At 43.3% G+C, this 22,563-nt stretch overlaps 1 protein-coding gene across 3 annotated transcripts in view; it reads left to right on the forward strand.

Annotated features, from left to right (window-relative positions):
• Nucleotides 1-22,563, forward strand: part of EGFR (epidermal growth factor receptor) — a 213,867-nt gene that overhangs the window by 159,278 nt on the left and 32,026 nt on the right. For all 3 annotated transcript variants that reach the window (XR_013216866.1, XR_013216867.1, XM_077269149.1), the window contains exons 14-16: nt 11,060-11,153; nt 17,585-17,742; nt 19,997-20,035. Coding sequence is in view for 1 of the 3 variants with exons in the window: in XM_077269149.1 (XP_077125264.1) it covers nt 11,060-11,153; nt 17,585-17,742; nt 19,997-20,035 (291 nt within the window). In the remaining 2 variants the exon portion in view is untranslated. The remainder of the gene's footprint in view (nt 1-11,059; nt 11,154-17,584; nt 17,743-19,996; nt 20,036-22,563) is intronic.

Raw genomic sequence — 22,563 nt, forward strand, 5'->3', positions numbered from 1 at the left:
GGTCAGAGACCTGGCTGAAATAAGCCCTTAGAATGCTGGCACCTCCGGCGAGGAGTTTACTATGAGTGAATTCAGGGTTGGCTAATAGCCATTAGAATTCCGACTCCACCGGAGAGGAGCTGCGTGTTTGGTTTGGACTGCATGAGCACTGTCGGCTCTACTCAGTAGCTGTGTCCCCTGTGAGCTAAACAGGGCACAGCGTTCTCTTTACTACGGGCTCTGTGAAGTAACAGAGTTTGTTTATACTAATTTACTTCACCGCCTTACTTAGCAGCAGGTTCTTTCTTGCACGGTGGATCCCGGGTTGCGAACACACTTATCTCCGCGTTTGGTAAAATGGATAAAGCAGTTTTATTCTTCGGGTCAGTACGATTACAGCGATACCTCATTTATATAATTTTTTTATGTTTTGGCGCTTTTATACGATAAAAACTATTTTATAGAAAAAATAATTATTTTTGCATCACTTTATTCTGAGAACTATAACTTTTTTATTTTTTCGCTGATGACGCTGTATGGTGGCCCGTTTTTTGCGGGACAAGATGACGTTTTCAGCGGTACCATGGTTATTTATATCCGTCTTTTTGATCATGTGTTATTCCACTTTTTGTTCGGCAATATGATAATAAAGCGTTGTTTTTTTATTTGTTTTTTTTAACGGTGTACACTGAAGGGGTTAACTAGTGGAACAGTTTTAAAGATCGGGTCATTACAGACACAGCGATACTAAATATGTGTACTTTTATTGTTTTTTTTTTTCATTATTTAGATAAAGGAATGTATTTATTGGAACAATATTTTTTTATTGTTATTTATTTAGGATTTTTTTTTTTTTCACACATGTAATTTTTTTTTTTTTACCTTTTTACTTTGCCCCAGGGGGGGACATCACAGTAAAGTGACAGATTGCTGATCTGACACTTTGCTGTGCACTGTGTGAGATCAGCGATCTGACATGCACAGCAGGGAGGCTTCCCGGCGCCTGCTCTGAGCAGGCACTGTGAAGCCACCTCCCTGCAGGACCCGGTTGCAGCCCCGTGGCCATTTTGGATCCGGGGCCTGCAGGGAGGAGACGTTCCGTACAAAGTGAGCACATCGCCTTGTACCGATCGTCTCAGGGAAGCACGCAGGGAGCCCCCTCCCTGCGCGATGCTTCCCTATACTGCCGGAACACTGCGATCATGTTTGATCGCAGTGTGTTGGGTGTTAATGTGCCGGGGGAGGTCCGTGACCACTCCTGGCACATAGTGCCGGATGTCAGCTGCGATAGTCAGCTGACACCCGGCCACGATCGGCCGCGCTCCCCCCGTGAGCGCGGCCGATCGCTCTGGACGTACTATTCCGTCCTTGGGAAATAGGGCCCACCCCACATAGACGGAATAGTACACCAATAGCAGAAAGCGGTTGAGGAGATTCTCCTCTCCTCCAGACCCTGGGAACCAACCAGGACCGCTTCCCTGCACACGCCGTACCTGGCGTATAAGACGACCCCCGACTTTAAAAAGGTTAACGGTTAAAGGGTTAAAAAGTTGTCTTATACGCTGGAAAATACTGTATATATATATATATATATATATATATATATATATATATATATATATATATACAGGGGTTGGAAAAAATAATGGAGACACCTGGAAACATCAACAAAAGTTAGTTTAATATGGTGTAGGTCCACCTTTTGCGGCGATTACAGCCTCAATTCTCCAAGGTATGGATTCATACAAGGTGTGAATTGTTTCCAAAGGAATTTTAGCCCATTCTGCAGTTAAAACACCCTCCAGTTCTTTGAGTGACAATGGCGGCGGAAATCGACGTCTAACTTGAATCTCTAAAATCGACCATAAATGCTCAATAATGTTGAGGTCTGTGGATTGTGGGGCCAGATGAGATGCTCAACTTCATTAGAATGTTCCTCGTGCCATGCTTTAACGATTCTAGCTGTATGAATTGGTGCATTATCATCCTGAAATGTGGCGTTCCCCTCCGGGAACAGTGCTTGAACCATTGGATGCACTTGGTCGCCCAAAATGCCTAAATAATCTAGCTATTAATTCTTTCATGAAGGGATATCATTGGCCCGGCGGATCTCAACGAAATAGCACCCCAGATCATCACAGAACCTCCACCATGTTTTACAGTTGGGAGAAGGCAGTCTCGATGAAATGCTTCTTTCGGCTGTTTCCAAACGTACAATCGGCCGGAGGCCGGAAATACGGTAAACGATGATTCGTCTGAGAATATCACATGTTTCCACTGCTCGAGGGACCAATTCTGGAGGTTTCTACACCACTCTAAACCAGCGGTTTTCTAATTGTAGCTCTTCCATAGAATCCAGATTTCTACAGCTCCCGACGAACAGTTTTCATGGAAACTGGGTTCTGTATGTGTTCATGGAGCTCAGCAGTGATTTTCGGAGCCGTGGTCTTGTGATCCTCTCTTACAATTCGCTTTAGAGTCCGACGGTCTCTCTCAGTCAACTTTGACTTTCGGCCGGACCTGTGCTTTGCTGCGGACGTTTTTCCTTCTCTTTTTGTGACGGGAAGTGTTATGATCCTAGTGGCAAGGATCGCAAGTAGGACTAGCTAAGTACCTGAACAGACTACAAACTCTGGGGAAGTGGTAACTGAATTGACCGCAACCTGATCCTATCCGCACACAACTAAAAGTAGCCGTGGAACGTTACCTAAAATATTCCTAGACGTCTCGTCACGGCCGGAGAAACTGACTACTCCTAGAGGGAACGAAAGTCCTCGCTTGCCTCAGTGAAGTGACCCCAAAGATATAGAATAGCCCCCCACAAATATTAACAGTGAGTTAAGGGGAAAGCACAAACGCAGAGATGAAATTAGATTTAGCAAATGAGGCCCACTAACACTAGATAGCAGAAAATAGAAAGGGAACTGTGCGGTCAATTTAAAACCCTATTCAAAAAATCCACGCAGAGATTACTCGAGCCCCCGCACCGACTCACGATGCGGGGGAAGCAACTCTGACCCCAGAGTTAACCAGCGGCAAAATCACATATTAGCAAGCTGGACTAAACTCATCATACACGGACATAATATTGCAAACTGATGAGCAAAAAATGATTAAACAGAACTTAGCTTCTCAGAAGAGACAGGAACCGAAGATTATCAGGAGTAATCAGAAAGGCACTGAATACATTGACAGCCGGCAACAAGTGGAAGTGAAACAGAGCTATATAGGAACCTCCCAGTGACTAATGAGGCAGCTGATAAGCCACAGATCCGCAGGATAACAAACAAAGCCACCAGGGGGAGCCCAAAACAAAAGTCACACCATACCACCTGTGACCACAAGAGGGAGCCCGAAAACAGAGTTCACAACAGGGAAGCCTAGGTAGGCAAGAAACTAATAACCCAGGCCCCTGCGATCTCCCTCAACTCTGGGAAACCCTGACTGACCCTCTCCTAGAGTTTACACTGATGGTGTGCATGTCTGGGCCTCCACCCTCACCCTGTCTCCTTTTTCAACCCTAGGCTGAAACCTCCACCCACCACCCAGTGACGAGACCACACATCAAAACCCACAGTTAGCACAGACAAGGATAACAGAAAATATGCACCACGCCGCAGTTCACAGGAATACACTATAAGTGCACAGGGCAAAACAAATACAAATAAAGGAAGGAGAAAATACGACAAAGGGAAATACACCACCAGATACGATTCTCTTTCTCCTAGACCACCACTCCAGACCGAGATAACCAAGCACAAGACAGAAGCTATAATCGGCGACGCCCAATGTTCAGAAGAACTATTTAAAGGCAGTGGGCGTGACCCAGCTTCCAGTCCGAGCACCAGCTAAATTAACCCCGGACCAGCTAGATAAAAACTAGCCGACGCCACTGAGCGCATAGTGGACAAAAGCGAAATTATCGCTGTCAAACGCACTAGTATGAACAGCGTCCGACATGACACTTTCAAACGCAGTCATTACTTTGGAGACAGTACCTCTTGACACGCCAAGCATTCGGGCTCTTTCTGTTACACTAGCGCCTGCCATACGAGCACCAACAATTTGGCCTCTTTGAAAATCCGAGAGGTCTGCTATTGGTATCAGGTTCTCATCAATGTTCTTACAATTATGCAAAGCAAACAGCTAATTTACATACACATATCACATGACACAAATAATCAACTACAAAACATTACCATATGTCACGGTTTGCATGTTTATCACATGTTCGAAGATTATGATGCCAAAATGTTAGGTGTTTCCATTATTTTGTCCAACCCCTGTATATATATATATATATATATATATATATATATATATATATATATATATATATAGTCAGTAACACACACATATACAGTATATATCTTTATTTCATAGACATATAGCGGAAAAACCGGTAATTCATTTGTCGGCTTCTGTGAAATAATTGCAGAAGCCGACAGGATAGGAGACACGGTTTAATTACAGTAAGTCCATGCAGAATAGTTAGGTTTATAGATGTCAGTGTCTAATACTGTTAGTACTGTGTGTGTGCAATTTGGGACCTGTATGTACAGTATTTACTAAAAGAATGTATTCACGGAAAAAACTGGCATGGGCTCCAGCGCAATTTTCTCTGCCAGAGTGGGAAAGCCAGTGACTGAGGACAGCTATTAATATCCTAGAGAGGGACCATGGTTATTGCCCCCCCCCCCCTGGCTAAAAACATCTGCCCCCAGCCACCCCAGAAAAGGCACATCTGTAAGATGCACCAATTCTGGCACTTCGCCTCTCTCTTACCACTGCCCTGTAGTGGTGGCATATGGGGTAATAAGGGTTTAATGTCCCCAGACCTCAACCCAATCAAACACTTGTGGGTAGAATTGAGGAAAATACTGTATACATACCCAAGTGAGGCGACCAGTATGTGCCAACTTTGGGAACGTGTAAAAGAGAACTGATTCAAATTTTGGTCGACATGTTTGAAACTGATCTAGAGCATGCCCAGAAAGATTCAGGAAGTGTTGAAAGCCAAAGTTGGTTTTAGAAAATACTAACAAAATAGTAATAATTAAAATTTAGAACTTTAGGAGCAGAACCGTAACAATACAGTGACATGACAAGAATCTGCATAACTAATCGTGCTAAATAGTTGCAAGTCAAGTTTAAGTATGAGATAGCCAAGATGATCGTCTATAAAATGATGGCAGTCTCATGTTCGAGGCAGTAGTGGATGGCAAGATATGGCGAATGAAAGTCAAAAGTTCAAAACATTGTTGTCCTTTTGCTCTTCACTGTATAGCCCCCCAAAAAACACATAGCCACCCTTACAGACAGTTAGTGACGTGATAGAGGGTTGCCGATGAATTGTCATGACAGACAGTGGATGAGCAATAGCATCAAGACCTGGCATGTGCAGATGTCTATTAGTCCTTGCCAGTTTTCCTCTGACAGATATAATACAGAGCAGTACAGAAGTACTGAAGTGTAATTGTGATTGTGAGCCCAAATGGGGCAGTTATGATGATGTCTGTAAAGAGCTGTAACATTAATGGTGCTGTAAGCAACAAAAAAATACATTCATTAAAACAAAAAAATAGCTTTTTAAACATTGAAAAAATGATTCGAAACCGCGCTTGAGGAGGTGAAGAAGCCTGTGAAGGTAAGTGTGGGATAGAACATACAAACCGGAACATACACAGACTGCCCTGTAGATGTGTGTCAGCGGGCGCAATGCACAAAACAATAGGCTGGGAATTCTGCGTCTAAGGGGTGCCCCGACTCTTACACGCCCAGAGCTGGTCACCTACGGGACGCTGCACTGAACCCCAGATGGTGCCGCTAATGGGCTATGAATCTAACTGACGGGTGTATCGGTATTGGACTCACCGGATAGATGAAGCGGTCGTGGCCGGGAGCTGGAGAGTCCACAGCGTCAGGAGAGAGATGGGCGTCGGCGGAGAGCAGGTGATGAGGTGCTCCGCAGAGCCAGAGAGACCCCGGCCGGTGGCGTCTCTGGGTGCGTGCAGGAGAACAGAAGAAAAAAAGGCCGACAGAACTGACTGGCGTGTGACGTCACAAAATTGGCTACGGAGCAGTGCTAGGGCCAAAAAGGTCCCGTAGGTGACCAGCTCTGGGCGTGTAAGAGTCGGGGCACCCCTTAGACGCAGAATTCCCAGCCTATTGTTTTGTGCATTGCGCCCGCTGACACACATCTACAGGGCAGTCTGTGTATGTTCCGGTTTGTATGTTCTATCCCACACTTACCTTCACAGGCTTCTTCACCTCCTCAAGCGCGGTTTCGAATCATTTTTTCAGTGTGTATTATCCCTACGACAGTGTTCCGGCACCTCCTGTCTCGATCCCAGCTGCTGAGAGTGTTTCCTTCTTTCCTTTAGGTCAGCGCTGGTGTGGTTTTTGTATATTAGCTTTTTAAACATGCTGAGAATGAAAGGAAACATAAAATGCTGCGTCATGGAGTAATGGATTATTATTCAGGAGGCTAATTTTAGTGGGTGCAGGGTTTGCAGTCACAATCGGGTCCCTGGTTTTGGGAAGAAGGGTAAAAAGGGTGAGAGGGGGGTTAAATCCCCCTTTTCCCAACATGAGAAGACTAATGCTTTTAAAAACCTGTGATAATTGGGAACGATGTTGGAAATTTTGCATTGGGTTAACGAGCTTCAAGTTATGCCACTGCTAACATATAAATATACCAACACAAAGCAATACCACACGGATCACAAGAAAAAAGAATATATACAAAGCATAGAGGTATCAAAATACGGCTTTATTCGAAGAAATGCCAAATGATTTACATAATCAGGAAGAAATCATTCTTTTTAAAAATTTATAAAAATTATATATATAAAAACAAACACATCCGCGTAGTACAGGATTATAGGGCTGTGGGTATTAACCAGCAATATGGCCCACCATACCAGGATTTTTTAGGGGCTGTACAGTATACACTAAAGTGCAAATAAAGGAGAGGATGGAGATGTGAAACTATCTTCGTATAAAAAATTATTTAAAAAAATATTTATATAAAAATACTTTGAAAATACACACGCTGCTCACATAATAATATCCAGTGCAAAAAAATAAATATATGTGCTACACAAGAATATGTGTATAAAAATATATGGGGAAGGGGTTATTAAAACCCTATAATAAAAATCACAAAACCTTGATTAAACCATAATTAAAGTGCACTCAAACAAAGTGACACAGTGCAGGGTGAATTCAGTGGTGTGCACGCTTGCAAACAACTACCAAAGTTAAATGGTGATACCATCCACCCAATAAAGCATACCTCAGTATGCAACAGTACAGCCACAATAAGGATGTTTACCTATGCCTGGGGGGGTCTCCTGTACCAGCGCGTGCCCGACGCGCGTTTCGGAATTATCCTGACACTTTGTTTGAGTGCACTTTAATTATGGTTTAATCAAGGTTTTGTGATTTTTATTATAGGGTTTTAATAACCCCTTCCCCATATATTTTTATACACATATTCTTGTGTAGCACATATATTTATTTTTTTGCACTGGATATTATTATGTGAGCAGCGTGTGTATTTTCAAAGTATTTTTATATAAATATTTTTTTAAATAATTTTTTATACGAAGATAGTTTCACATCTCCATCCTCTCCTTTATTTGCACTTTAGTGTATACTGTACAGCCCCTAAAAAATCCTGGTATGGTGGGCCATATTGCTGGTTAATACCCACAGCCCTATAATCCTGTACTGCGCGGATGTGTTTGTTTTTATATATATAATTTTTATAAATTTTTAAAAAGAATGATTTCTTCCTGATTATGTAAATCATTTGGCATTTCTTCGAATAAAGCCGTATTTTGATACCTCTATGCTTTGTATATATTCTTTTTTCTTGTGATCCGTGTGGTATTGCTTTGTGTTGGTACATGATTGGGCAGTGGTTTTTCATTGCATTCGGGCACAGCGCACCTTGGTGGTTTTAGCAATTTGAATTTAATGTGGTTATCTCTTTTTTGAGAACCAATATGATGGAAAGAATCTCTTAAACCAACTGTGGGTATTCTGTGTGTTACGTATTTAACATATAAATAGTATGATCACCAGGTAACCTGCCCCCTCTGTGGAAGGTGTGTCATGTAATCCTTGGCTGTATTGTTTTCACTAACGCATTTGTTCCGTGAGATACCACAGCTAATCTAACGGAAGCATTTTCCATTCTGTATTTAGTTTTTCCAATTTAATAACGCACTATACCGACCAACAGAAAATCCTTTCCGAACACTTTCTAATTAGAACACTAATTTTAGCTCATCTTCTTGATGACTTGCGTAATAACTGGATGAAGTTTCAGAAACACACAGAAAGTCATAATGAAATTGAACGCACAACTCTTGATTGCATTAAAACTGCCTTTAATCTTCTTCTTAGCCAGACCTTTAGCTTTCCTGGAAATCTAGATCTCCGTGTCATCGCAAGATTTCTTAAATGCATAAAGTATAATTGGACAGCAGGGTCTGTGTGTCGTAGCAGCTTACAATTGCTGATCCCTTCTAGTTTTCCTGCATCTCACGGTTACCCATCCTATGAAAATATAACCAGCACCTTTCTATGCAAACAAATAAAAGGTTTACTATCAGTTGCAATGCGGTCACTGTAAATTCCAATAAGATTTTCATAGAAAATCATTGTTGTCATTTTATTAAGCAATTTTTGGTAATTTTGTATAAATTCACCCATATCAGTCTTAGGTCGGGTATATTCTCTCATGCGAGACAATCAGCTCAGTTATGGTAATCACTTGGCACAGACTCAGATCAGTGTCATTTTACTGTGTTCTTTCGCGTGAGTGAATCGTATCACAGGTGCGGAGAAGAAGGAGAACTTACCTTCTCCATCTTCTCCATTGTCTCTGTCCACGTAAATCGGACTGCACTCAGATGACATCTAAGTCCAGTACGGTATTTTCCACTGACTTGCAGCATGCACTGCCCAATAATATAACATTCGGCCGAGTGCTATCCAATAAAACATCGGATAACACTCATCCAATTAATACACTCGTGTGAGTAAGCCCACACTCTATGAGGAAAAGACTTATTCTATTTTTTTTCCAATGGCAAAAAGCATGAAATAAATTACAAATGCCAGAATAGCAGTATCAAAATAAATGGGGACTTAAAAAAAAAAAAAAACAAGTCGAATAATCTCATCTCGCATATAAGAGCTCATGCAGATGTCTGTGGATCTCGATCATATCTTGAATCGCAATGCACGGACTGGCCATGGGTCTCCCAAGTGTAGTGGGAAAGCCACATAGAACTACATGAAGCTCTCATGCTCCAGTCACGCGTGTCGCAGCTAGTACGTACATTAGCAGTCCGTGCTCAGACCGATATTCATGGACGTCTGCATGAACCCTAATAGGAGAGCCTGCTTTCCTCCCTCTCCGCGTGTGCTTGATCTTTAGATCCCCATCCAGACATCTATTAGAGGAGTTGTTTGGTCTTAAGCTACAAATCTGTAGCCACTCTTTGAGACTGCAGACTTGTGAATCACACGGTGCGCGCTGTGAGGATTCTCCGATACCGGCGCCGGGAGCATTCCAACTAGACTGTGTCCGGCCTTACTCAGTACACTTGCATTGAGTGAGGCCGTGCACATCGGCACGTGACCACATGAATGCAAATCATATACTTGTTGTCACGCACCCACCGCCAGTGCCATAAAATCTTCACAGCGCAGTGTGCATGGTTCGATGAGAGGATTCACATAAAGTAACTGCAGACCTGTAACCCTAGGCCAGACAACCCCTTTACTTCACTCTCAGAATCTTGTATTACGAGTTATAGATTAGAGATGAGCAAATTCATTACTAACAAATAGAATTGTTATATGTTTCTAGAAATTTCTGGAATTTCTGGAATTTGATATGCATAAATCGATGAAAATGGAAAAAAAAAACTGGCCTAGATTATATTATTTGAGTGCTGGGAAGAAGTTAAAAGAAAAATTAACCCTTCTAGTCCCCTGTCCTAAGCCTTCACCTGACCTCCACTGCACAGAGTTTCCTCGCCCTCCACACAGGTCTTTGCTACTTCCACTATCACGTTGCGGCATAAGCAGTCTGGTGAGGGCCTCAGACAACTGAGTAGAATATTTTTTATTTTGTAACCCCTTCTCTCCCATCCATACATTATGCTTTAGGGTCTGGAGAAACCCAAGAACATAATAAATGTCTTTTCAGGGCGCTTTCGGAACACTTTCAATTAAGACCAAAGTGAACCTGCCAGACGATTCAAGCAAATCTGCCTGAAAGAAATTTCTGTAGACTCGTACCTCTAGTAGGCTTTATCAGACTCCTTGTATTTGGAGATATTCCCCAATATTCCCTTTACATATAAAGTCTGATGGCCCATGATATGATTTTCCTGGTCAGTTTCATGCTAAGTCCACCATATTGAGCACAGGCCTTCTATATCATCGGGGTTATATATTCATTTAGGGTTAGTCCACTATTGGGCAATCCCTTCTTAAGGGTGCTGCAGACCAGCATATGTAAAGGTGCCTGTCGCCCCCCAAACATTATACTTTTTTTTAAACGATCTGATGCTACATTTGTAGCGGTCCCATGATACACGAGAAATGTTGCATAGAAGCAATTTGGAAATCAGACTGAAAGTGCACTGGCGCCTTGTAAATGCGCTAAGACCGCTTCTTGGCAGGGCATTGCCACACTTCCAGTCTTTATGCTAGATTTCTCATGACTGTCACATCAGAGGGATACAAAAAATATATGATTTTTTTTGTGGGTGGAATAAGCAGCTATACAGCCATACCACTAGTACCCTATGTAATAGAATACATGAGAAATTTCATAGACATAGGACTAACATTCAACAAGGTTTTGTTTCACACTTTGTTTTGGTGCATTTAAAAAAGAAGTGAAAAAACTGTATCAAAACTTTTTTTTAAAATCCTAAATATACGGTAATTCTACCAAAACACACTACAGTTTGATACAATAATACTAAAATATTTGCGTTCTCCATATGACACGAAAACTAAACATAACTTTTCCATTTTCTCTTTGTAGTGAGCCAAGAGAATTCATTGAAAATGGTGAAATCTGTACTTCATGCCACCCACAGTGCCTGAAGATGAACCACACTGCTACCTGCAATGGACCAGTAAGTATCTTTTGTTTGCAGCCACAAGGTACTTAAAGGGGTTGTCCAGTAGTGAGAGGTAAAAAAAAAGTATACTCAGGTGCATACATAGAAATCAAAGGGCCACATAGCAACAGTCCGCATTTGTTCCTGCCCTTCCCCCCAAAAAAAAATATTTGAATTATTTACGGATAAAGCAGGGTTAGGACACAGGCGTAGTTCCAGCGGAGCATTCCTCCCAAATTTTAAACACAAAGAGACATGTATTGCAGCATGTAGGGTTCTCATCCACTATGATACCCCTTTAATAGCCTGCATACAGTAGGATATCCCCCGAAAACGTCCCACACAGTATGATACTTCATATTGTATTCTGCCACAGAATTTACACCCATGATACCTCTCACATGAACAGTATGATGACCGCACAGCAAGCCCTCGCAGTATGATGCCCCCCACATTTACCCTACCCCCTCATAATATACAGTAATGCCTGCACACTGACCTTTCTAGTGTATGATGCTTCCACACTGACCCCCACAGGATGATGCCTGCACAGTTACCCTCTCACAGTATGATGCCCCTGCACAGTGACTCTCTCACAGTATGATACCCCCACACTGATCGCCACAGGATGATGCCTGCACAGTGACCCTCTCACAGTATAATGCCCCCACACTGACCACCCACACAGTATAATGCCCCCACACTGACCACCCACACAGTATAATGCCCCCACACTGGCACCCACCACAGTATAATACCTGCACACTGACCTCCCCAGTGTATGATGCTTCCGCACTGACCCCCACAGGATGATGCCTGCACAGTGACCCCCACACTGACCCCCAACACAGTATAATGCCCCCACACTGACCACCCACACAGTATAATGCCCCCACACTGACACCCGCCACAGTATAATACCTGCACACTGACCACCCACACAGTAAGCCCCTACACTGACCCCCGCCACAGTATAATGCCTGCACACTGACCTCCCCAGTGTATGATGCTCCCACACTGACCCCCACAGTATAATGACTGCACAATGATCCCCTAGTAGTGTGATGCTCCAAACTGAGCACCCACAAGATGATGCCTGCACAGGGACCCTCCCACAGTATGATGCTCCCACATTGACCCCCCATAGTATAATCCCTGTATAAACAGTGAGATGCTCTCTGACCCCTCAGTCCTCCACTCCCCACACACATACTATGATGGCCCTCGCAGTGCCCCATAGTTCCCTCCCATAGTAAAATCCCACCACATTTCGCCCCACACATTATGATGCCCACATAACCTGCTCCCGCACAGTATAATACCCAGCAGCCCTAAACACAGTATTGTGTTTCCTACAGCCCACCAAACAGTATGATGGTCTCACAGCTCCCCCAAACTGTATGATGTATCACTTTTTTTGTTTCCCCTCCATATGCCCTTTAATAAGGGGTTAGTACTTTTGAATATAGAGCGCCCCCACGTCAGGGCAATGGGGTACTCGGTACCGGGTCCTTCGGTTCGGGGGATGTCACGGTGGCCTGACCCGGTCCGTGGCCCTTAGATGGGCGTCCAATGAAAGGGAGAGTTTGTATAAAGTTCGTGACGCCACCTGTGGTATTCGGTCAGGGTGACCGACGCTGTTTAGGGGTCCGTTGGGGTGATGTGATGGCAGCTTGATGGTATACCTTCCCACAGGTGAAGTGTATCCCCAGGGCTTCCCAGAAGTGTAGATGGTGATGGTGGGTGATGTAAGGCGCAGAGAATAACGAGGACACAAGGTTGCAGTCTCTTTACCTTTACTGGAGGCTTCAGCATCGACAGTCCAGGGTACAGACCACAGGGTAGGCAGAGTCCAGCCGGTCCAAAGGCAAATCCAGAGTCCCCTTATCCAGGTGGAAATCAGTAGCCTTCCTCTAGCGCCTGGGTGTTGTAGTACCTCCCTGCTGAGCTTCCCGGTAAGGTCCTCACTACTCTAGATGATGAGATGTTCTAGATGTTATTTCTTCCTCTCTGTCCCCCAGATGGTATGGATAGGACAAACCCGTATGACTGATGGCCTGAGGCTTGTTTATAGGGACCCTAGAGACGCCCCGACCAGCACAAGTTGCCACTGTGTCTTCTTAGGTATTAAGGTCGGGCAGCCAACTTGGAATTGACTGTCCTGCCGGTCTTTGAAGTAAAGCGTAGAGTCTATTACTCCCTCGGTGTTCCGGCTACGCGCCTCAGAAGGACGCAGCCTTTACAGGGCAGAACTTCTTCTGGTGTTATCTCCTAGTGCTGTGACTTCGTTTCTCACCCTCTACAATACAATTCTCTTTGTGTCCTTTCTTAGGATGCTGCCGCACGTGGGGCAGGCGCAACTCCGTGTCTTTCTGTCCCGCTAGGCCTCTGTCAGGATCCCACCCCTGACAGGGACCCTCTGTCTGCAGCACAGATGTTCCTCCTTTCCCCCTGTCTGCCTGACAGGTGTTGCCTGGGCAAAGCCCAGTCAGTGTCTCTCTAACTTTCTATCCAGCCCACCAGTTTTACCCTTCTGTGAGGAGTGCCCTAGTAGACAGGAGCAAGGCTCCCCCTGGTGGTCTGGAGTGTGAAGTGTAGTGTATGGTTTGTGATACCTGGTAGGAAGATCTCCTTTGTTACCTTCAGACGTAATATCACTCCCCCTTGTGGAAGAATAACATTACTGCAACGACCAGGACTCTGGGGCGCTGCAAATACAGGACAGATAAAAACAAATGCCGAGCCCCAGATTATGTGGCCATTTTGTTGAGTTCTCTGTTGGTTGTATTCCTTTCCTTTGGAAACAGTGCCACTCATTTCATGGGCTGTGTCTGGTATTGCAGTTCAGACTCTTTTACTTGAACAGGACTGAGCAGCAAATCTAGGCACAGATTAGGGATGAGAGTGGCGCTGTTTCTGGAAGAAAGGCATTTTCTTTCTAATCTAAAAAGGAATTTAGGTAAAGCCAAAGAACTGCACGTTTCATCCAGTTTTGAAGCTTTTGCTGTAAACCACCACATTAGATCATACTGTATGGTTTGTGCTTTGGTGACTTGATTGTAAGTACAGTATATATATTTTCCCAATGTGAGATTATGAATTAGGCTTAAAAAAAAAAACAGAGTGAAATTTTCGGGGAAGTTAAACTTCCTGTCTTGCGGAGTGGGATTGAAGCAAAATGACGGATAACTGTTTCTGATTACCTTTTTATTTTCTTTGCAAATATTATTTCACATCTGGCCTGAATAGGGCCAAGCTGCAGTTGACTTGGAGGAGGGTACAATAATACATTATTTATGTAGGCACCAGAGCTCCACCATGGCCACGCGGCACATTCTAGGCTGTGGGACTTTCCAGAGCTTTATCATCACATAAGTTTTCATCTAAATGAATTGCTCTAAAAAAAAGTGTGGTTTAGATTTTGGGAAAGCAGATGAAAAGATGGATGAGATATCTCTAGACTTTCTCATCATAAAGCAAAAATGATTCTGCTAATTCAAGCCACATTAACAATGTGGTTCCCAGCATTTCATCCATAGATAAGATGTAGTGATGGCGCTATAGAGTAAATGACGGAGATGCTGCTGACTGGTAATTATTGTATGAACTTCTAACTATGTTCCAGTAAAGGGAATCTGTCTGTCTGTTTTGCTCCCCCGTCTGAGAGCAGCAAGATATAGGGGCAGGACACTGATTCCAGTGATATGACACTTACTGGGCTGCCTGCTGTCATTTTGAGAGCTTGCAGTTCTCTGAATGCTGAGCTCTGTATAACCCCACCCACACCAGTGATTGGCAGCTTTCAACTGTACACAGAAAGCTGCCAATCAGTGATGGGGGCATGGCTGGACTACCTGGAAGCAGGTTTACTGGTCCTCTAATGATAATCTCCTGATTATAAATGAGTGATTTTATCAAAACTCGAGCAAGCAGCCCAGTAAGTGACACATCAGTGGAATCAAGGTCTCTCTGTCTACATTCTGATGTTCTCAGATTATGTGGCAAAAACCTGGTGACAGATTCCATTTAAAGAGAATCTGTCACCTGATTTCACAATAGAAACCGTATAAATAATTCAGTAAATCCCTTGGATCTGTTGATTCTGGTGTACTTAGTTTAAAAATCCATGTCAAAACGGCTGTATAACCCTTTACAGTTTAAAAAGATCCTGTCATGTCCCAAATGCTATTAACCTGCAGATTGACAGTAGGGTCTGTAGCCGCTCCGTAATCACCTCTATAATTGAAAGCTTCTTGTAAGAGTTATGTTCATTTTCTCCCAGTAGACGCACCTTGTTAGGCAGCCGGGCAGCATTGTAATGCAATTAACATCAAATTAACTTTATAACTGTAGGTTAATTGTGTTTAGTGTCATGACAAGTTCCCTTTAACTCAGTTTTCCCCATTTAGCCTGATTGACAGCACCTCAGCGTCTCTCTTCCCTACTGCTGGGATCTCACCCTGCTCAGTATAAGCTGCAGCTGTCCATCAGGCTGTATGGGAGTAGACTGAATACTCTTGGACTCATGAGCTCTCAGACTGCTGAGATCTGAATTGCTCATCAGGGATTAAACAGCCATTGTGAGATGGATTTTGAAAGTGAGTACACCTAACTCGTCAGGTCTAAGATGTGTATAATAATGTGTGCAGTTTGAATTGCAAAGCTTTAACAGGAGACCCTGATATATTTATATATTTCCAACATTATAAACTGTAGTTTTCTCCAATTTTTTAACTCTTTCATTACTTTTTTTTAGTATAGCCAGGGTTTTGTAGATATTGTAATACTGCTTGGTCATCATGTAACCTTGGTTCACCACCATTTTCTGAAAACGTTCATGAATCTGACGTCTGTATGCTGCTGAACCTTCTTCTATCTCATACTGGAGACAGTTACCAATTGCTTTTTGTGTTTTTTCTGGGAAGTTGATAAGACAGCAGTGCTCCTCAATGGGAAGTATTAAATCAGAGCAGGAACTGGATAGCATTACATATTGCCTCAAATACAGCCCGGCGCTGAGCCTGAACGTAGGCTGAAGACTAACATCTGGACAAATGAGAGTCGCCAGATGTTTAAGGCATTATCTGTATGGCAGAGTGTCAGGCCACGGTCAGCGGTATTAACCACTTCAGGCTTTGACTTAGCATTATTTTATGATAGGATTTAGAACTTGCTATTTTTCTACTAATAAAAAAACATATTCCACAAATAATAACAGTAAAAGAGAGTAAATACAAAGATGTTAATTTCTCTTAAACTGTACCCATCATTAGGAAATAAATATCCGAACCACTCAAAGTTGAAAATAGCCTAAACACAGTCCAATATTGCAAACAGCTCTGTAATAAATTAGAATAAAAACAGGTAAAAACGTGTTTGCAGCATCATTACAGAGAAGCTATAAATAAGGGCATCTATTGTTTTTCTCTCATAGAACATTATAGCATATGCCATCATTCAGGCCCCCCATATACGTTAGGGTAACGTCAGTCAAGCCTATCATGTATATGGGAGACCCCGACTCTCCCCCAATAAGTGATGTTGGGAGATAAGTATCTGACATGTCCGATTTCAGACTGCCAATCCTTTGGTTCTCGGTGCGATAATCCGCTATCAGGGCAGTCAACCAAACCATCTTTCAGCAACAGATACCTAAAGTATATGTGAGAGTTTGTTTACCAGTGTGTGTCCAACTCCAATCTCTAGCACAAGCAAAAACCTCTCTAGCAAAACCTTACAAACATGCTTTACCAATGGATATGTTTTAAAGGGAATCTGTCACCAGGTTTTTGCTACCACATCTGAGAAGAGCATACTGTAGGGGCAGAGACCCTGATTCCAGCTATGTATCTCATACTGGGCTGCTTGCTCTTATTTTGATAAAATCACTGTTTTCTCTGCTGCAGATCTAGCAGTTTTTTGAATGCTGAGCTCTGTATAACCCCGCCCACACCACTGATTGGCAGCTTTTTTTGCCCATGTATAGCGTACACATAAAGCTGCCAACCAGTGGTGGGGGCGGAGTTCTACAGAGCTCTTGAGTATGCTTGACCACCTGTCAGCAGGTCTACTAGTCCTCTAGTGATAATCTCCGGGTGATAAAAGAGAGATTTTATAAAAAGTACACTAAGCAGGCCAGTATGTGACACATCACTGGAATCGGGGTCTCTGTCTCTATATTTTGTTGCTCTCAGATTAGGTGGCAAAAACCTGGTGACAGATACCCTTTAAGCAGCAGGCATGGTTACACTGCCAGATCTCCACATTCTTGTGACGCCTCCTATAACGCTACCAGAACTTCTCCTTCATTTCTCAAACAAAGCAAGTTTACTTCCGGTCTTTAGTATAGAAGAGAGATGGAGTCCTAGGCATTTTGAGGAGAGTTTGTTGTTAAGAGTATTCAGCAATATTTGAGCTTTTTTTTATCTTATCCTGTTTTTTTTTAGGATGCAAATAATTGTGAAAAATGTGAAAATTACAAGGATGGCGAAAACTGTGTGAAAAGTTGCGTGCCTGCCTATTATGGTGACAGTAATAACCTAGTTCCCAAATATGCAGATAAAACTGGAGTTTGTCAGTACTGCAGCTTAGAATGCAAGACGGGGTAAGTCACTCTATCATTTACAGGCTTCATGCACATTGACCATTAACATTGTTACTGCGCCAAAGAACAAATAAAGCCACTTTCTAAAATAATATTTCTTATTCGTTTAGTGTCTGCAGATCTATATGTCTCCATGGTAGCAGACTACAAACAGTCAGATACTACAGTCATGCCCTCTTTAAAGGGGTTGTCTAGTCTAAAACTACAAGTCTGCAGTCACTCCATGTAAATGCAGGCTCCGCGCGCAGTGAGAGTTCTCTGGTGCTGGCAGCGGGAGAGGAGGTGGCGTGAGCCCAAGTATGTGAATTGCATACAGGCAGTCACATGCCGACTAGACGGTAGCTCAATGCAAGTGTATTGCGCAGATACAGTCTAGTTGGAATATAGTTGGAAATGTGCAAAGGTTACATGACCTCTCGCTGCTGGCACTGGAGAATCCTCACAGAGAGTGTCTCTAGACTTGTAGTTTTAGGGCACGTTTACACTTTCAGTATTTGGTCAGTATTTTACCTCAGTATTTGTAAGCCAAAACCAGGAGTGGAACAATCTGAGGTAAAGTATAATAGAAACATATGTACCAATTCTGTATTTATCACCCACTCCTGGTTTTGGTTTAAAAACACTGATGGGCTATGTTCACATGTTGCGTTTTTGCAGCATTTTTTATGCAAATTTTCAGCTTTGTTTTACAGTACTAGCAAACTCTGAGATTTCAGAACTGTCATGCACACAGATTGTTTTTTTTGTCCTCAGTATTTTGTGCAATTTGTTTTTTTGCCAAATGCAGCATGTCACTTCTTTCAGCAATTTTTCAGCGTTTTTCACTCATTGAAAGCAATGGGGGGGGGGTGTAAAAACACTGCAAAAACGCAAGTATCAGTTTTTGCTGCATTGTTTGTGCCAAAACCTGATGAAATAGATTCAGATTTTGTTATGTGCACTAAACTTTATCAGGATACACTAGAGACAAATGTACCATGACAAAAACACAGCAAAGTCGGAGCAAACCTGCTTTTTTGAAGCAAGTTTCTTACTGCCAAGAGAACAGGTTTTGCCTGCAGAAAAAAACGCATCAAGAGTGCAACCTGTGAACATAGCCATAGTGTGACCGTAGCCTTAGACTGGACGACCCCTTTGCTAAAATACATGAAGATTACACAAACCAGGTGGCTGAGGGGTTGTTTGTATGCAGACACAAAATAGTAGGGGAATTTTCGAATCAAAAATATTGACAAAAAATATTGGCTGTAAAGCTGCACCACCCCTTAAATGTAAAGGAGTCATTTCATCTCATGAAGTGATGGCACAGTGCTAGGAAATGCGGTCACCTTTTGACAGCGGGGTCCCATCATCTTGGACTGCACTGATCGTGGGAACAAGGAAGCTGCGCCTTTCTAAGAGGATAGTGGCGCTCCTAGCCACCCGGCTCGAAAACAGGCAATCCCTGCACGTGTTGTGACTGTCGGATCAGCCATGATGAGATATGCAGCCGCGGCACTTGGACTTATTATTCGAGCACGCTGAAGTCAATCGGTTAGCACACGAGCATGCTCGGATCACGCCTTCTCACTAGTGCCTACTGTAGGTCTACATTGCACATGGCTTCCCCTGGCATCTGGCGCTCTTCGGAAGACGTCCCGATTGTCACGCTGCTTACTCAGAAACTGTTTTACAGTAACTGAGAAATGACTGAGCAGAATCTTTACTATGCGTCAGAAGTAGACAACTCAAGGATTTATATTTATTGGTTAATCTTTTATTATAGCGAGAAATGTTATTTAAGTTAGGACGTGGCAAACAGAGCTATATTTTATAGCTGGACTTTAAGTCTTTATTGCACTTATAAACTATGTGTCACATGGTGAGTGTTAAAATATAACAGAAAACCTGTTTAATGCAATCACTTTATAGTGACGGAAACCAGGGGCATAGCTATAGGGGGTGTAGAGATAGCTTGAGGGTCCCAGAGGTTACTTTTTCATGGCTCTGTGATAACAAAAGCACTACTACGTTTGGGGATCATGGGATAATTCATCTGCTATATGTTACTGGGTGAGATCGGGTCTGTATCAGAATGAATTCACACCACTCTTATTGATTAATGCTGCCATCTACTGACATTTTCAGAATTATGCTGTCGCACTGTGTTGGTAATAGAGTCCAGTATTGTTCTCTGTCCCAGGCAGGGTGTAATTCCTACAACTGCTAAAAGTAAAGGTGTTTAAAGTGTTTGGTTTTCTTTATCTTTTTATAGGTGTACAGGCCCTGGCATTGAAGGATGCAAACCCCCCGGGTAAGATTTCTGAATTGCTGACATGTATTTCACAGGTCACAGGTCCTAACGTTAATAGATCTGTAACATTTATAGAATTGTCATTTTTCAGTTCCCACAATGCAATATTCTCTTGTAATGGAAAAGTAAATAAAAGAACAGAGAACACATCATGTTAATTAAAGAAGCCCTCCTCCCATCAAAATGTGTACCCTATTAATATATTGCAATCATCATATTATATAGCATTGTGTACTTACAATTACTGCCTTTCCCTTCTACCCAGATAATTTTTCTCTTTTTCATTAGGTCTACTACACTACATGGTTAAAAACTGACTAGCTGAATCCTTCTACGTTCTATGTAGGAACAGGAGGTCAGTTTCCCCTGTACGAGTCATGAGTCACTGCAAAAGTCCCTGCAGGAGGGAGGAGGGAGCAGCTGGATCAGATGATGAAGAGGAGAATGATAAATACAGGGAAAAGCGACTTCTTGTTTCTACACAGAAAAGAGAATTATCTGGGTAGAAAGGCAAAATGAGCAATTGTAAGCTCATAGTGCTATATAATATCATGACTACAATATATTAAGAGGATAAGAACGTTGATTGGAGTGCTTTATTAAGGACCAAATTAGTAGAGCAAAGTAGTTATTATTTTGTGGGTGTTTATTAATTTATATCAACAGAGATCCCAAATACACATTTATAGACCAGGGTAGTGGAAAAATCGTAAAATCCACCCCCAGACTAGCTGCATCAACTCCAGTAAACTGAGAAGAACAAAGGAGAACTACACAATGTTATCCAATAAAATCAGTAATCAATTTTATTAATATATAGGGTTAAAAATTAATGAGACGATACATTATAACAAGAGAGCAGGGCCGGACTGGCCATCGGGCAGTTCTGGCAAATGCCAGAAGGGCCGATGGCAGTAGTGGGCCGCTCGAGTGTGCCGCTGTCGGCATACTCCCCACGCTGTCGCGGCACACTCCCGGCCCCGCATTCAACTATACCGGCGTCATAGACACCGGTACAGTCGAATGCAATGATGGAGGAGAGAGCGTCCGCTGACGCCCCCTCTCCCATCATTCCCCGCTCTGCCTGCCGCTGACACTGCGGGTGCGCGATGACGTCATATCATCGCGCACCTGCTGTGTGACCGGGCGGGCAGACTGCGACTGCTGAGACCGGAGCCAGAGCAGCGCGGGGCACGAAGAGAGAGGTGAGTAGAGTGTTTTTTTTTTGTCAATAAGTGATGACTGGATTGTGGAGCTATTGGGGGGGCTGGCTGCATTCCATTCCATGGGCCTGTGCTGCATTATATTCTATGGGGCTGACTGCATTCCATTCTATGGGAGCTGTGCTGCACTATATTCTATGGGGCTGGCTGCATTCCATTCCATGGGCCTGTGCTGCATTATATTCTATGGGGCTGGCTGCATTCCATTCTATGGGAGCTGTGTTGCATTATATTCTATGGGGCTGGCTGCATTCCATTCCATGGGCCTGTGCTGCATTATATTCTATGGGGCTGGCTGCATTCCATTCTATGGGCCTGTGCTGCATTATAGTCTATGGGGCTGTGCTGCATTCCATTCCATGGGCCTGTGCTGCATTATATTCTATGGGGCTGGCTGCATTCCATTCTATGGGAGCTTTGCTGCATTATATTCTATGGGGCTGGCTGCATTCCATTCCATGGGCCTGTGCTGCATTATATTCTATGGGGCTGGCTGCATTCCATTCCATGGGCCTGTGCTGCATTATATTCTATGGGGCTGACTGCATTCCATTCTATGGGAGCTGTGCTGCATTATATTCTATGGGGCTGGCTACATTCCATTCCATGGGCCTGTGCTGCATTATATTCTATGGGGCTGGCTGCATTCCATTCTATGGGAGCTGTGCTGCATTACATTCTATGGGGCTGTGCTGTATTATAGTCTATGGGGGCTGTGCTGTATTACATTCTATGGGGGCTGTGCTGTTTTACATTCTGTGGGGGCTGTGCTGTATTATAGTCTATGGGGGCTGTGCAGCATTACATTCAATGGGGGTGTGCTGTGTTATTGTCTATGGGGGCTGTGCTGCATTACATTCTATGGGGGCTGTGCTGTATTACATTCTATGGGGGCTGTGCTGTATTATAGCCTATGGGGGCTGTGCAGCATTACATTCTATGGGGCTGTGCTGTATTATAGTCTATGGGGGCTGTGCAGCATTACATTCTATGGGGCTGTGCTGTATTATAGTCTATGGGGGCTGTGCTGTATTATAGTCTATGGGGGCTGTGCTGTATTACAGTCTATGGGGGCTGTGCTGTATTACATTCTATGGGGGCTGTGCTGTATTACATTCTATGGGGACTGAGCTGTAATGCTGGATACAGCTGTAATTATATGTTATATAGTCGTGTTACACTCCCCTCACTTCTTGTAGCCTACAAGTGTACAAAGATATTATACAGTCACCATGCGACAAGTGGGCCTGTGTGACTTCAAATGCCAGGGCTGAATTTTAGTCCCAGTCCGGCCCTGCAAGAGAG

This window comes from Ranitomeya variabilis, chromosome 6 (assembly GCF_051348905.1).
Source record: "Ranitomeya variabilis isolate aRanVar5 chromosome 6, aRanVar5.hap1, whole genome shotgun sequence".
Taxonomy (NCBI): domain Eukaryota; kingdom Metazoa; phylum Chordata; class Amphibia; order Anura; family Dendrobatidae; genus Ranitomeya; species Ranitomeya variabilis.